At 36.2% G+C, this 17,032-nt stretch overlaps 2 protein-coding genes across 2 annotated transcripts; both read right to left on the bottom strand.

The window, feature by feature from the left end:
• Positions 1–7,884: 7,884 nt before the first annotated feature.
• LOC144254509 (olfactory receptor 10G7) lies at positions 7,885–8,820 on the bottom strand. Its single transcript, XM_077797761.1, has one exon. The coding sequence runs from the start codon at positions 8,818–8,820 to the stop codon at positions 7,885–7,887; it is 936 nt and encodes a 311-aa protein (XP_077653887.1).
• Positions 8,821–14,148: 5,328 nt separating this feature from the next.
• On the bottom strand, positions 14,149–15,084 carry LOC113192551 (olfactory receptor 10G9). The gene has a single exon (XM_026402722.2). It carries the CDS (start codon positions 15,082–15,084, stop codon positions 14,149–14,151), a length of 936 nt encoding a protein of 311 aa, XP_026258507.2.
• Positions 15,085–17,032: the final 1,948 nt, after the last annotated feature.

The raw sequence follows: 17,032 nt of genomic DNA, 5'->3' as shown, positions 1-17,032 counted from the left end.
AATATATAATTTATTTTTCCACAAAACATTTATTGCATGTGTAGGTCTCAGTTTTAAACAATGTTGGAAACAAGTTACTCATGAATATTTTTTCATAGATTTTAAAGGAATTCTAAATATCAGAATTAGACTTTTTAAATTATTAATACTGGATATTCTGAAGTATAGATTCATTTGTTTGCTATTACTCTTTCAAAAGTAAATTTTCTAATTGCATCTCAGATTCTACCCAGTGAATTATTCATGTATCTTAATTGATAGCATGCACTTTTTGTGGGGTTATTTTTTGTATACAAACTTTGGATTTTTACAGTTATTGGGCTAATGCTCAAGGGCTGAAATAAATAGCAGTGGTCATTTATTTTTGGCTGAAATTATGCAAATGTCTTCTGAACTCTTTTAGCCACTGTATGTTTGTGTAAGTGTGTAAAATATGTAGTCCTAAAGTGGCTAATATTCTTTACTAGCACTTTTTGGTCAAGTAGATTGTTTTCACATAGGAAAGTATCAATCTTCTTCTTAGCAACCTCTATAACCAGTACTACCTGGATGAACTGAGAAAAGTTTTCACCTTGAAAGAGACCTGCAGAAATTTTAGGTTTGTGATGGGGTCAGGATGAATACAACAGCAGATCTTCTAGCCTCCCCCATATAATCTGACCACTAATATCCTATTCTACCTTATAAGATATTCACATTTTGCATAGGTAAGGATCCTTTTGCTTTAGATTGTGGTGACTGATCATGTAGTTCACATGTTTCCTTCTGTTGCCACTTAAGAGTCTTGGAAATTTGGTAAAGTTCTGCCTGCTCTGCAACAGGGATGACCCTCATTACACGGAGCAGTCAAGGGTGATTTTTTTTTTATTTAAAAAGTAGAAAAAATAATCAGATAATTGTTCTTGTATCATTTCAACATATTTCTATTATGCGAGAAACAAATTCATCTGTCCAAATGCAAAGAATGGACTAAGAGAAACAAGGTATAGCAAGAAGCAAGGTTTTGCTTTACTGATGGTCTTGCAAGATCAGGTGTCTTGCAAGATCAGGTGTATAGTGGAAGCAGGCATACCCTGATCAGTCCAATCAGAATTTTATGTCCTAGAGTGCAAGGTTCCTCCTCAAGTTCCTCATTGGCTGAGTACTATGGGTTCACAGTCTTTCCAAATGTCGTCCTGATTTTACTGTCTCCTATTCAGTTAAAGAAATATTCCTCTTGCTGTTCATGCTTCCCTTTGTTCTCCTGTGTCTAGAAAGTCTTCTTGTGGTGAATGCATTCTGGCAAGTACACAGCTCTTGCTTCTTTATCAAGTTACTATTTTTTTAACAGAGAGATTTCTGTCCCTGTTGGTCAGGCTGACCCCTTCCTCCACTTCTTGTTTGTCAAGAAGCTGTTGGAGTGCATGGACTTTGGGCCACATTCATAGGCTATGGTGCTATTGTGTGAAGTCACTGCTTGTAACTTTCTCTTCTGTTCTATAGCCTCCTCCAGCTCTGCCTGCTTCAGTTGCCTTCTTGGTTTTACATGTAAGGCTAAATTCTGTATTTCTCACATATTACAGTTAGAAAAATAAGACCTGGAACCAATACATTACTCCAAAAACATAATGCATAGTTACATAACCAGCATACACAAAGTCCATACTTGTGGACATCTCTATGTTATGGACTAGACTTTAGACTTTTTATTATAGCCACCATTATAGCTATGAGATGATATTTCAGTATAGTTTTGATTTTCACTTCCCTGATGATCAGTGGTATTGAAACAGTTTTTCATATGCCTGCTGGCAATTTGCATGTCTTCTCTGGAAAAATGTCTGTTTAAAGATATTGCCCACTTGTTTTATTTTATTGCTACTGATTTATATTAGTTCCTTATATATTTTGGATCTTAACCTTTTATAGGGTATATAATTTGTAAATATTTTTCTCCCATTTCATAGATTGTTTTTTCATTTTTGATGTTTCCTTTGCTGTGCAGAAATTTGTTTAACATACATAATTTATTTATTTTTATTTTTGTTGCCAGTGTTACATAGTATTTTTAAGGATGATAAATGTATTTTTTAAAATTACTAATTATAAATTACTTTAGCAATTATCACCATCATTGACAAGGTAGTCTTTCCTCTGGCCAATAAGTTACTTTGGTAAATTTGATATTCTCATGTTTATTATTTTTTCAAGAATTTATTTATAATAAAATATATGAAACAATAAAATCACACTAAGTTAAATTATTCAGAACCAAAACAATAAACATTATTGAGTTTGCAATTAGTCACACACTTTACAAATATTATCTTAATCTACTCTTATGAAGTAGAAATGCTATGAAACTGGTGTTGTTAGATAAATTCATGCAACTCTTGAGGAATATAGTCAAGTTCTAATCCCAGACTATCTGACAACAAAGCACATAATGTTAAACTTCAAGTTATTTTCATATAATTATGGGAACTTTCTGTGTTTGCGGGTCAGGCTTATATTAATGGATCTGAATAACCACTAAATTAACAAAGCACATATTTTTGTTCAGTTACCTGCATTTTACATATCAATGTAGAATTCTTAAAAAACTGTTTTTTATTTTCTTGGTTTGAGCCCATAATTTTACATTTTTAGAGACTTGCCTTTGGATATAAGTCTATTCCATCAAACTCTGTCTGATCTTACAGATTAACAGTAGTTTTCCTCTTCTTCAGCTCTGCTACTTCCCATAAGCACCATGACTACATGACTAGCCTAATAAAAGTCACATGAAAGTCTAAGGCTCTGCCTGTGTTCCTCCCTCAGCCATGTCTTCTTCATGCAGTTGGCTCCCTCAAGCTGTGATTAATGAGTGGTTGAGAAGAGATAAGCAGAAAAAGATGAGGCAGGTAGGATGACACAAAACATTAACAAAAGCTCTGGAGAATAATGAAAATAAGCTATGATTTTTATTGGTTCAGCAAGGAATCCTTTCATTATCAAATAATAATTAGGACAACTTCATCGTAAATACCTCATTGTGTCATTATTATGCTCTCAGAACTACCAATACTATTTTCAAAAGGGAAAAATAAAAAAAGGGATTTAAATTATAAGGAGTGAAGAATCTGGTTCAAATCCTGAAGGAACAGGGTGATGTTTACAGTGATCCCAAGGATGATACTTTGTCAGATCAGTCCTATTGTCGATAATTAATCAATGCAATAACTCTACCATTTTAATAAATTGATTACCAAACTTCATTCATGGAAGACATAGAACTTTAAGACAATATTTATGTTTCAGAGGTGTAGAGAAATAAATAGATAGATTTTAAAGTGTTATAAAGTATATGTGAGGTACCATGCTAAACCCTACAACATCCAATACAGACTAGGTGAAATGAATCAACAATTGAAAGTGAATAGAATTACACATTAAAAAAAAACGAAGGCAAGCTCCAATGATAACTTACAATATTTCACATGTAGAATATGAATTCTATATAGTTCATGTGTTTTAGGATATATTGGAAGTTTATAGAGCTAGTTTCTCAGGGAAAATAGTACTATATTTTGAATTTTTTTTAACTCATATGAGAGAAAATTCAGGCATAAGAAAACAAAAACCAAGCATTTTACTTTTGTTTTTATTTCTTAATAATCTCAGGGTTCATATTGGTCAGGATCTTTACCCAACCAGCTACAAAAGAAGGTGACTTTCTACTTTGTCCCTGTTGCTGGGGGAAGAGAGCATTAAGTGAACTGCTTAAAACAACATTAAAATGTTGATTCAAACATATACAGTGGGACTCAGCTTTCCTTACAATGGGCAAAATTGTTGAAACAAAGTATATCTTGTCCTTATCCTTTTTAGAATAGGACCTTTCAAAATGAGTGTTACTATTCCCCCTTTTTAAAGTTATCTTTGGAAAACATTTTTATATTATGGTACTTATTTTCTGATTTTCGATAACCATACTACCAAAAGCAACCTGGTTGCATGACTATTAGACCAAAAAGAACATCTGTGAGGCCCTAACGGTTCACTGTCATCAATTCATTCACAATTGTCAGAAGCAGTGGAAAGCCAAAATGGAATTTTGAAAATATGATTGAGATTTGTGCAACTACCGTCTGGTGTGGCCAGACATCCTGATGATAGCATCTAAAGAGAAGACAGAGAGTCTTCTGAAGTGAAATATTAATGAGCAAAACTTGAGGCTTTGTTATTCCTCTAACATGGTCTAGAGTATTCCAAAGTATTAGTGAAGTGTGCCCAGACATTCACAGCGGGCAAAACTTCAAGAGTCAACACAGAAGAATACCACCATAACAGGAAGGCTGATGCATTGTCATCAGACTTTACTGACAGAGGCCATACAGAGTTCACTCAGCATTAAGAGTGCAATGCAGACTTATTTAGCTTAGCATAATAGTCTTCAGATCCATCCATTTTTCTAGCAATCATTCTTTTTATGGCTGAGTAATATTCCATTGTATATATGTACCACATTTCTTTACCTGTTCATCTTTTGAAGGGTACCTAGGTTAGTTCTACAGCTTAGCTATTGTGAATTGTGGCTGAGTCACTGTATCATGCTGTTTCAAATATGCTCTACTGTCATAGAGCATAAAGAATAAAAAATAAATAAAAACTTCTAAAGAACATATTTTTTTCAAGGAAGACAATAAATTTCTGAATATTTGTTCATTTGTTGGCCATGAAGTGTGTTATGAATTATTTGGTTTTCATTCTGCATTTGTATATATTTTTTTTAAGAAATATAGGGCTGGGGATGTGGCTCAGGCAGTAGCGCGCTCGCCTGGCATGCGTGCAGCCCAGGTTCGATCCTCAGCACCACATACAAACAAAGATGCTGTGTCTGCCAAAAGCTGAAAAATAAATATTAAAATTCTCTCTCTCTCTCTCTTTTTTTAAAAAAAGAAATATAAAAAAAAATTGTTATGGGTAAATGTTCAAATGTTTTGGTAATTTTGTGTTCTTATACATTTTATGTAGCTAAAATTCCATTGATGTTTTAAGGACAAAGGAGTTCTATTTGTGTTGAAAAAATAAAGTTTGCGATGCTGGGATGGCTGGTGTGCTTTCTCTTGTGTTCAAAAATGTTCCTGGTAGACTGCAAGGATTCTGTACTATTATAGGTCTACTCCTACCCAGCTACCATGACTTTAAACTTATCTAAGAATTAGTGGTTGAGGAATGGGACAGATTTCAAGTCTGCGAGGCCACTCTTCTTTTTCATTATAGTGAGTTGTTTGTTTTGCTTTGTTTTCAGTACTAGGGACTGAAAACAGGTGTACTCTATGACTAAGCTTCATCCCCAGCATTTTTTTTATTTCTGAATAAAAATATATAACTTGCTAAGTTACCAAGGTTCATCTTGAACTTGTGATCCTCCTGCTTCTGTCTCCTGAGAAGCTGGAATTACAGGTGTATGACACTACACTTGGTTTTGTATGGTTTTTTATTGTACCATCTCCTTTTGATTATAATATCAAGTTTCCATCTATGTTAATACTCATCTATTCTTTCATGTTGCCTTATTTTTTTCTATTAGAGTTCTTAACATTAATCATAGTTATTTTAAATTCCCTCTCTGAATGAGATCTGTGGATTATGTTAATATCAATAAATAAATAAAGTTGTGATTTTACAATTTTTTACCATTGGAGGAAACTGGGTAAAGTAGGCAAGAACTCTATAGTAATTTTTATAAACTTATGTATTCCTACCATTGTCTTCGTAAGCTTTTCAATGAAAAAAACATGGATATTTATATTAGATATTACCATTAAAAATTTAAATTAACTTCAACATGGCATTGTGCAATACATGTTATTATAATATGTGAAACTGCCAGCATAATTTCAATGTAAAAACCATCATGAATCTCGTTGGGCACTTACTATAATGTACCCTGCACTGGCCTTGGTGAATACATACTTTGCTGCTCTTTTGTGTATCTAATGTTTATCATGTGCCTTGCTACTCAATAAATGTCCCAGAATACTTTGTTAATTATAATTACATAAAATAGTGTGTTGTTACCAGGGATTAGAAGAAAAACAAGGTGAATCCAACATCTAAGTGATTTTGACTTAGCTGCATATCAGTTTCTCCTTTGCAAAACAAATTGGATTATATACTAGGTCCTTGCCAATCTGTTTTACTGGAATAAAAACCACTTATTAGCCTTGTACATATATAAATGTTTCAAAGTATGTAAGTCAAGCTACTATAGTCAGTATTATTTTTTTCATCACAACTTCACAGCTTATGTAGATGCAGTTATGGAAAGCTGGCACAGTGGGTGTGTTCTTGCTCAAGCATCTCTGAGATGCACCTGGTATAAATCCAAGGAATGTGAGAGATGCTCTTCAGTACTAGCTTATCAAGTTTCTCTTCTTGGTCTTCTAGGGAAAGTTGGAGTGTATTGCATCAATAGGGTACGTGTGACATTTAAATAAAGCATTTATTTGTAGACAAATTGATTTACATTTTCAATATATGCATATGTTTGAAGAACTGTGAGGTTCATTACACAAATGTTATCTCCCCAAATAGTATCTAAAGTCCATTTTATACTTAAAGTCAAGCAAACATGATTTATAAACATAGTATAATTACATGGGGAGTATTGCCTTGTAATTTCATACAAATTGAGGTATGCTCTCAATATTTTTGACTGTATAGTTTTTAGTATTTATTTACTCACTTTTAGTATATTTGATATTTGTTCCTTATTTTTTTCAAAAATAATTTTAAGATTATTGAAATAGACACATTTCATTTAAGATAAAAGATCAGGAGTTATATAAATATTAAAGAAAAATCTCAATAGTTGTCGTCTATGACTAGTACAATATATGCAATGCATATGGTGCATAAATGGAAGAATGTTCACTCTCAAAAATCTTGGAAGCCAAAGTAAAACATTAAACAGTTTTCATTAGCTCAAAAAAGTGAATAAAGACATTTTTTTGTGGGAATCAAACATTATTTGTTCAGTATATTTTTTTTCTTTTAGTACCAGGAATTGAACCCAGGGACAATCAACCACTGACCTACATCCTCAGCTTTTTTTTTAATGTATATTTTATTTAGAGACAAGGTCTTGCTGAGTTGCTTAGTGTCTCACTAAGTTGCTGAGGCTGGCTTTGAACTTGCAATTCTCCTGCCCCAACCTCCTGAGCTGCAAGGATTACACGTATGTGCCTCTATGCTCCACTTGTCTGGTATTTTCTTTTTGGGGAAGTACCCGGGATTGAAGTCAGGGGCACTCAACTACTGAGCAAAATCCCCAGTCCTATTTTGTATTTTATTTAGACACAGGGTCTTACTGAGTTGCTTAGTGCCTTGTTGTTGCTGAGTCTGGCTTTGAACTCCTGATCCTCCAGAATCAGCCTCCTGAGAGCTGCTGGGATTACAGACGTGTGCCACTGCACCTCTTGTCTAGTATTTTCTAAAGCAAAAATTACATTATATGTACACTATTGTATATGGTGAATTATAAATATTAAGAATGATTTTTTTCAATATAGGAAGTTTAAAATATGAATAGAAAGACTTTAAAGCATTTACTTAAATGAGATAAAATGAACTATAAGAATATTATACTACATAGCAATTCTACAAAATAATTACATGGTAAAAATAAACTCCCTTTCTAATGATTTACTTTATGGAAAATTAAGTAATGATTTAATGATTTACTTCATGGAAAATTTATCCTTCTTAGATTATCATCATTTGCTGGGTGTTTTAACTGGGACTCACATACATCACACAAGAAAAAATAGAAAATTTATTAGCATTCCTAAAAATTAAGATTAGATATCAGAAATTCTTCTTCCAAGTGTTATGTTCATGCATTTGGGCCTTACTTGATTATTGATTATGAATAAACACTGATCCATTTTTCAGCTTTGACAGAGCTTTCTTTACCTCCTTGTTCCTCAGGGTGTACACAACAGGGTTGAGAAGAGGTGTCAACACGGTGTAGAAAACAGCCACAATTCCGTCCAAAGCATCTTTGGAGCCAGGTCTCAGGTAGATGAAAAGACCAGGGCCGAAAAAACAAAGGACCACGATGCAGTGGGAGGCGCAGGTCTGAAAGGCTCTGTGTCTGCCCTCTGAGGTGCGGATCCTCAGGATGGAGCAGACAATGGACACATAGGACAGCACTATCAGCAGAAAGCAGCCCGAGGCCACCACCCCAATGTTCACAAAGATGACCATCTCATTGGCTGAGGTGTCTGCACAGGCCAGCTTGAGGATGGGTGGAGCATCACAGAAGTAATGCTGGACCTGGTTGGGCCCACAGTAGGGCAAGCGGAATGTCAGGGTGGTCTGGACCGCAGAGTGCAAGGAGCCACTGAGCCAGGTGCCCGCGGCCAGGAAGGCACACACTCTCCCACTCATCATGCTGGAGTACCTGAGCGGGTAACTGATGGCCAGGTAGCGATCATAGGACATGACAGTGTAGAGGAAACACTCGGTGCTCCCCAGGAAGTGGAAGGAATAGAGCTGGGCCACACAGCTATGGAAGGAGATGGCCCCACCGCCCGGGGTGGCCAGGGTCATCAGCATTTTGGGCACTGTGACAGTGGAGAACCACATGTCAATGAAGGACAGGTTGGTGAGGAAGTAGTACATGGGGGTGTGGAGGTGGGAGTCCACCCTGATCACCAGCAGGATGAGGAGGTTCCCCAGCACAGTGAGAATGTAAATGACCAGGAAGAGGCCAAAGAGCATGGTGTCCAGCGCTGGAGCATGGGGAAGGCCTGTGAGGAAGAATGTTGTCACAAGGCTCCCGTTTGACATTTCTTACTCATAGTCACTCTCCCTGTGGACATATGAAGAGAATCCAGCCTTTAGCATTTCATTGAGAACTGAGAATCCATTCTCCATGTGGCACTTGCATCATCCATTATGAGAAATTCCAGAGTTGTACTCAATTTTGCTTGTTGTAAATCTTTGGTAATGTGTTGGGATGGTCTACCATCTCTCTGTCACACAGAAGTGTGTGTGTGTGTGTGTGTGTGTGTGTGCGCGCGCACGCATATGCATAAAAAAGAAAGAGAAAGTCATTATATTGCCTTTGTATTGGTATGCTAGTCTGAGCTCTATTACTGTAAATTTCTATTACTCTAAATCTTAAAAAGAGAAAAGGGTTATTTTTCTCACATTTTGAGGTTTCAGTCTATGATTCATTGATCCAATTGTTTTTGACCCTGTGGCAATACAGCCCATCATAGAACCAGCCCTTGGAAAGATCATTCACCTCATGGCCAGGACACAAAATAGAAAACACAGTGGCCTCCTATTAGGCCCTACCCCTTTAAGCTCCCACCACTTCCCAATAGTGCCCCAGGATGGGATCAAGACTTTAATACAGTCTCCTTTGTGGGATACTTATCCCAACTATAGCAATTAATATGTTATAAGTTACCACAAATTTAGTGAGTTGAAACATACAAATTTATTTCCCACTCTTTACGTGGGTGACATCAACTAGGGCTCAAGTTCTCAACAAGCTTGAATCAAGGTTTGAACTGGAGATGTAATCTTATGTGAGGCATGGGATTCTATTACAAGCTTATTGAGGTTGTTGGCAGAATTTACTTCCTTACACTTTATGAATGATGTCACACTTCCCTTGATCGTTGTTGACAGAGTATATCATGTTAGACATTTAGAGGACACTTTGTTCTAGGATGGCCCAGCCATTTGCCCTACTCACAGCATGGCAGGGACTTCTTTAAAGCCAGCAGGAGACCCTATCTCTGCTTTAATATGACAAAGTGTTATGTGATAGAATATAATCAATGGAGCATACTCCCATCACATTCATAAGTGTCACACACACTCAAAGAAAGGCTACTATAAAAAAATAATATGTACTAACTGGCATATATCTTGGAGAATATTTGGAATTCTACCTACTACATTCTATTTTTTTCTCCAAAACTCATGAGTAAAATTGGAGAACCAAGAATTTAATTATGGGTAACATTGAATGTTTCATATGTCTACAATAAATTTAAAACAAGTATCTTCACATGTTATCTGACATTACTTACTAAGGAGTTATTAAATAATATGATACATTAAAAAGTACTCAGTATAGTGCTTGGCATGTCATAATTGCTTAATAAGTGAATATGGGTCATAGAGCGTGGGCCCTCTGAAAATATTGCAGAATTGTTTCTGAGCTTAGAATAAGTTAATTATCTGTGTGTTTCCAGAGTCTTCTCAGTTTTAAAGATAGCTCTTGAGGAAGTTTTTATACTTGGTACTGTTACTGGAGCCTTAATACTACCTGCTTATACCAGGGATTCTCTTTTGTCTCTCAGAGGAAACAAAAAAGTCAGCCAATCACTGTAGTGGGATCTGCCACAATGTTCCATAAGATTCAGAAAATACAAAGCCCTGTAGTTGACTGACCCCTTGCCTCTTCTCCACTTAAGCATCCCTTATGAGGATCTAATAACATAAACCTCATATGTGCCCTCCCAGCCACAATAAATGGGTGTAGAAGAAATTTCTGTCATGTAACCTTTTATCCTCAATATCTAAATATTTTCTTATATCAATTTTGTTAGAGAAAATATTTTGCTCCATATCCATTTCTTTTATTCCCTATATTCACAGAAACAGACAACGCTGTCATAGGAGAAGGCAATTCTACCCAGTCTATTTCCTCTTCAACATTTACCATGTGAGACAGGAAAAAAAGAATCAATACAAGCAGAGGACACCTAACACATCAGTTTGATGTCAAGAAAAGTTGGGATTCTGTACAACTGAAATTTAAGCAGAGATGGTTTACACTTAATACAAATTATGGCCTCCTATCAACTATTACAATATTATTTCTTATTACTAATTCATAACAAAATGTATTTATAATAGTATAATAGTAATATCATTAAAATAAAGATAGTTACTAATTATTCTGTAGTAGAGAACCATAAAAACAGTTCACCATTGGAGAGAATATATAATGTGCTCTTAGCAAAAATGTTTTCACTCACCAGGAAAAATAGCTTAAACAATGTGCAAGCTGTTTTTTTTTTTCAAATACAAAAATAAGTAGCAGAGACAGAATTACTGTAATCACCAAAACCAAACTCAACGATGAGGAAATTTCTACTGAACCAACATGACTTAATCACCAGGATAACTTCATTTTCAGATTTGATGAAACATGAAAGTGTTCATCAGATGAAGTCCAAGGTAGGCTGAGGGCCAAGACACAAGGAAGCAATCTCAGCCTGGGCTATGGGGGAGGAGGGACCAAAGTTTGACTTTCTTGTCTTCTGTAACAACACAATAGCTACTTGGAGCCACCCAATTGCTGTGCCAATCTATTCATCTATCTTTCTATCTTTTATCAAGAAAGACTAGATCACTAAAATGAGGGTGAAGTCTAGCAATGTCCAAGTAACATCTCAGTGCATGAAATGTGGAGGTAAACAAGGGATGGAAATCAGGGGAAATAAGTGAAAGCTCCATTTGTAAGAACTCACCCCATAGGACATGGCTCATTGCAGTTGTCAAACTTGCCTGAGTTTCTCCTACAGTTTTCCCCTCTCTACATTCCCCTCTCCACATGCACAGCCTCTACTTTGCAAACTGTCATTCCAAGAACACATGCACTATGTTGAGAAAGATGGGTCCATTTTTAACCAAACCAAACCACTGAAGTGCAGAGAATGCAAACCAACCAGGCTAAATGGCAAACATGAACTTGACCTGGAGTCTCAGGGGACAGGATTACTTGTGGGTTTCCAGGTTCCCTTGATGAGCAAAAAAACAACAGGAAGAGCCCAATGAAAGTTTTTTCATAGGCTGCACATCTCCCTACCTGTTTCTTATTTGCACTCTCCTGGGATAGTTCAAGTCTTCCTGGAACTAATTTTTATACCTCAGAGGAGGGAAGTGGGACTTACCTGTCCCTCACCAGTGATGAAGAGACACTCACAATGGATTCCTCTCAATTAAAATTGTTCAGAATCCCTATGAGCATCACTTGTGGCACTCTCCTGGTGGATGTTACTCTTTCCCACCATCTTTCTACACAGAGCTACAAGATGCAAATTCCCAAATTTGTTGTTGTTGTTTAGAGTCTCACACTCCCTTTTCCCAAAGAAATACCTAAAATACAGAATTATTTCCAATTGTGTAGGTAATAGATTTTATTGGTATCATTCACTGCTTTTACAAGCAATAATGAACACTTATATTACAAAACTATATCCTCTTTTATGAATTAATACTTCAGGAATTTTATTTACTATCTTTCTTTTGAGATAATAGTTTTATTTATTTGTCTGATCTCTTATAAATTTAGGATATTAATTCATGTTTTATTGCAATGTAAAATATGGCTTTAATATTTCTTTGCTGAAGTACTTTTTGTTTGTTTATATACATGCATATATATTTTTAATGCAGGAAATTTTTTCAATTGTTTCTAATATGGTTTCTGATCTTGATATTTCACTTTAAAAAGGTATTTTCTTACATAAAAGGTCTATTAATTTTCAGCTATGTAATATTTTAATGGTTTAGATAATTTCCCCCCTCATTTAAATCTTCAGTACCCTTGGAGTTAGTTTTACTTCTGGTGTGATATAAGATTTTAATTGTATATATAACTTGAGATAATAGCTGTAGTTGCTTAATTATTGTCATGTTTTTAGAAATTTAATTTAAATTCTCAAATGATATTCCCAATTGTTTTCTTTTTTCATATTTTCTCTGTATGTACTAGTTTTTATATGGTGATCAACAACAACAAAAAAAACCTCTAAAACTTGTAATGCAATATTGAGCCAAGATTTATTTTTTCTTTGCATAACATCTCAAAACCCAAATATCTCAAAATAACTTAATAAGTCTGCCTTTCTCTACTGTGCACAAGATAGCTTCCTCATATGAATATTTATCTGTCTATATCTTTATTCTCTCTTCTGTCACATTTTTACTGGTCTAGAATCATGAAAATGCAATTGTCTCTGAATAACTATAGAGCCATAGTGAGTTTTTATATCTAGTTTATGAATCACTCCATTTTGTGTTGTTTCTTCAAGATTATCATGACCAAACCTTGTCTACACATACTTTAGGATACACAGATCTGTATCAGTAGAATAAAATGCTGGAATTTTATGTGGAATTTTAGTGGCTAGAACAGTTTGAGGAGAACTGAAATTTTAAAATACTGAGTCCCAAATCTATTAGCACATTATACTTCTCCACTTCTTCAGCAGTTTTTGTATTTTTCTCAAAAGTGTTTTGTTAATTCTATTGTCAGAGTCTTACTTACATTTATATCCTGATAAAGGTTTCTTAACCTCAGTATTGTTTATCTTTCAGGAAAGAAAATTGTTTTTCTGGAGTAACCTTGTGCACTGCGAAATAAACTAATTCCCTGACTTCTAAATACCAGGTGCCAATACCTATGACATTCATAAATACCTCCATGACTTGACAAATGATCCTGGTGAGGCAATATTGCCTGTCTTGGAAGCCATGGCTCTAGATATAGAATAGATATCTAACTATCTTCAGTCTTAGCAAACTGCCAGAAATGATAATTTCTTACATCATTTTAAAGTTACAGATCATACATTATTGTTGCTGTATATAAATCCATATGTGAATATTCAACATCTTAGTTTTAATTCAATTTTCGATGAGCACTTAGTTTCCTATTTTTTTAAATTTAGTTCTGGGTGGACACAATGACTTTATTTTTATTTATTAATTCTTATATGTTGCCAGGGATTGAACCCAGTGCCTCACCTGCACTAGTCAAGCACTCTACCACTGAGCTACAACCCCAACCCCTTAGCTTCCTATTTTTGCCTACTAAATATATTATTTCCATAAATCATATTTTTGATAAAGATATAAATATACACATACATACATAGCAATAAGGAATTATCCTTAGCAAACATAATTTAACATATTGTAAGCCTTCATTTTGAGTGTATATTTGGAGTCTTATAAAAAGAGACATACACAAAGCAGGGAAGACTTAACAATATTTGAACAGCTATAGCCACAGAAAAACATGATCTTTTACAACTAAAGTAGAGTAGTGATTTTTAAAAAGTGAACATATCAACTTCGTAGCATTTACTGGCTCTGAGAATAGGCCACTTTGTCCTTCAACTTCAACAAAGCTTTCTTCACCTCCTTGTTCCTCAGGGTATAAACAACAGGGTTAAGAAGAGGTGTCAGCACTGTATAGAAGACAGCCACAACCCCATCCATGACGTCCCTGGAGCCAGGTCTCAGGTAGATGAAAACACAGGGCACAAAGAAACAAAGGACCACGATGCAGTGGGAGGCGCAGGTCTGAAAGGCTCTGTGTCTGCCCTCTGAGGTGCGGATCCTCAGGATGGAGCAGACAATGGACACATAGGACAGCACTATCAGCAGAAAGCAGCCCGAGGCCACCACCCCAATGTTCACAAAGATGACCATTTCAATGGCTGAGGTGTCTGCACAGGCCAGCTTGAGGATGGGTGGAGCATCACAGAAGTAATGCTGGACCTGGTTGGGCCCACAGTAGGGCAAGCGGAATGTCAGGGTGGTCTGGACCGCAGAGTGCAAGGAGCCACTGAGCCAGGTGCCCAGGGCCAGGAGGGCACACACTCTCCCGCTCATCATGCTGGAGTACCTGAGCGGGTAACTGATGGCCAGGTAGCGATCATAGGACATGACAGTGTAGAGGAAACACTCGGTGCTCCCCAGGAAGTGGAAGGAATAGAGCTGGGCCACACAGCTATGGAAGGAGATGGCCCCACCGCCTGGGGTGGCCAGGGTCATCAGCATTTTGGGCACTGTGACAGTGGAGAACCACATGTCAATGAAGGACAGGTTGGTGAGGAAGTAGTACATGGGGGTGTGGAGGTGGGAGTCCACCCTGATCACCAGCAGGATGAGGAGGTTCCCCAGCACAGTGAGAATGTAAATGACCAGGAAGAGGCCAAAGAGCATGGTGTCCAGCGCTGGAGCATGGGGAAGGCCTGTGAGGAAGAATGTTGTCACAAGGCTCCCGTTTGACATTTCTTACTCTTAGTCACTCTCCCAGTAGACACATGAAGAGCATCCAGCCTTTATCATTTCACTGAGAACTCAGAATCCATTCTCCATGTGGGAATTGCACAATCCATCTTGGAATATTCCAGAGTTCTAGTGAACTTTGCTTGTTGTAAAGCTTTGGTAATTGTGTTGGGATGATCTATCATCTCTGTCACATCCATGTGCACACATACAGATACACACAAATACATAAGAGGAAGAAAAGAGAAAAATCATTCTATTAGATTTCTTTTGATGAATTATAAATTAATTACAGCCCACTTAATGACATAAATCATATAAATTTATTTTTTTTACCCTGTTTGCTAGTCATGTCATTTGGTGATGGATCTCATTGCATCTCTAGGATGCAATCTCCTGTGAGGCTCAGGATCCTATTCCCAGCTTTTTAAAGTAATTGTCATAATTTAAGTCTTTGCAGTTTAGGATGTTGTCTAGATTTTTTTTGGTGGTTTTGGCAGGGCACAGCAATTTAGGCTTCTAAAAGCCACCCCTGGTTCTAGGAGGTCTTAGCCACCTGGCCTTCTCAAATTATTGCAGCACCTTCTTCAAAGCCAGAAGGAGAATCACTCTTCTGTTGCTATGTCATTGTGTCATTTATTGATCACAGTCCATCACATGACACACTGAAGTAGCAACAGATAATGTTCCTATGTTAGACATGCCATCATATTCAGAAGCTTATGGCTCATTCAAAGATAGGTGATTAAACAGGGAGAGTACCCCAGGCAGAATGTCTTGCAAGTGGTTTGGATTCTAACTAGCAGGTTCTGTTTTCTCTCCAAGTTTCATGAGGAAATAGAGACAAAGACTTAATTCTCATTAGCAATGAATGTTTCTTAAATTCACAGTATACTTAAATAATTTTCTAGGTTCCTCATATGTTATCTGACATCACCAACATCACCTAGTTCACTGCAAAATTACAGACACTAAATAAGATGATACATGTAAAGTACTTACTGCATGGCTTGGCATGTCATAACTGTTCAACACACTGTAGTAGTGATCATGTCACCTTGTGCAGCTTTACTACACGGTTGACTTTTTGATGTTAGATAACAAGAGAATAAGTAAATTTTATGTGCTTCCTGAAGCAACTTCTCAATTTCAAAGCTAGCTCTTGGGGAAGTGTTCCTCTTTGGTTGAGTTTCTGCAGTCACCACAACCACCTCCTTATATAAAGATTTTTTTCTGGTATCTCATAGCAAGTAAGAATATCAGTTACCCTCCATAGTAGAGTTTCCCACAGCCTCCCACATTTCACAGAAAATACATGGCCAATCCCCTGCTTATTCTCCATTTCATCATCCCTTATAGGATTTTAAAAATAGAATTTCACATGTACTATACCAGCCACCATCTGTGGGGTCAAGGACAGTTATACTTTATGCATGCTTCCATTTTAGATATCTAAATTTTCTAATATTGACTTTGTTAGAAATCACATATTGACCGCTTCTATACCTCTCATACTAATAAACCCAGACAGTGCTGTCATACAAGAAGACAACTCTACCAAGTCTATTTTTTGTATTTAACACCTGAGACAGAAAAAGCAAAATCTATGTGAGCAGAGGGAGTCTACATCAGCTGGATGTCAAGAAAAAGTGTTATTTTTTTTACAAATAATGCATAAATTGTATTTTTTTGCTTAATACATTGTCTAGAGTTTATGATAGTTACTAATTCTTTTGAGTCAAACCTAATAAAGTTTCCGTTATGTAGAAACCAGGATCTGCTCTTAGCAGAGACGAGATAAAATGTATTCTGTCTCCAAGGAACATAGCTTAAGCAACATGAAAGCTGTATTTTTTAAATATGGATAAAAATAGTGGAAACAGAACTATTATAACCACCAACATGAATGTCAGGACTTCAACAGTGAAGAAAAATGTGTAGCTCTGAAATA

This window comes from Urocitellus parryii, chromosome 4 (genome assembly GCF_045843805.1).
Source record: "Urocitellus parryii isolate mUroPar1 chromosome 4, mUroPar1.hap1, whole genome shotgun sequence".
Taxonomy (NCBI): domain Eukaryota; kingdom Metazoa; phylum Chordata; class Mammalia; order Rodentia; family Sciuridae; genus Urocitellus; species Urocitellus parryii.
Note: the sequence above shows the minus strand (reverse complement) of the source record. Positions and strands in the feature narration are given on the sequence as shown.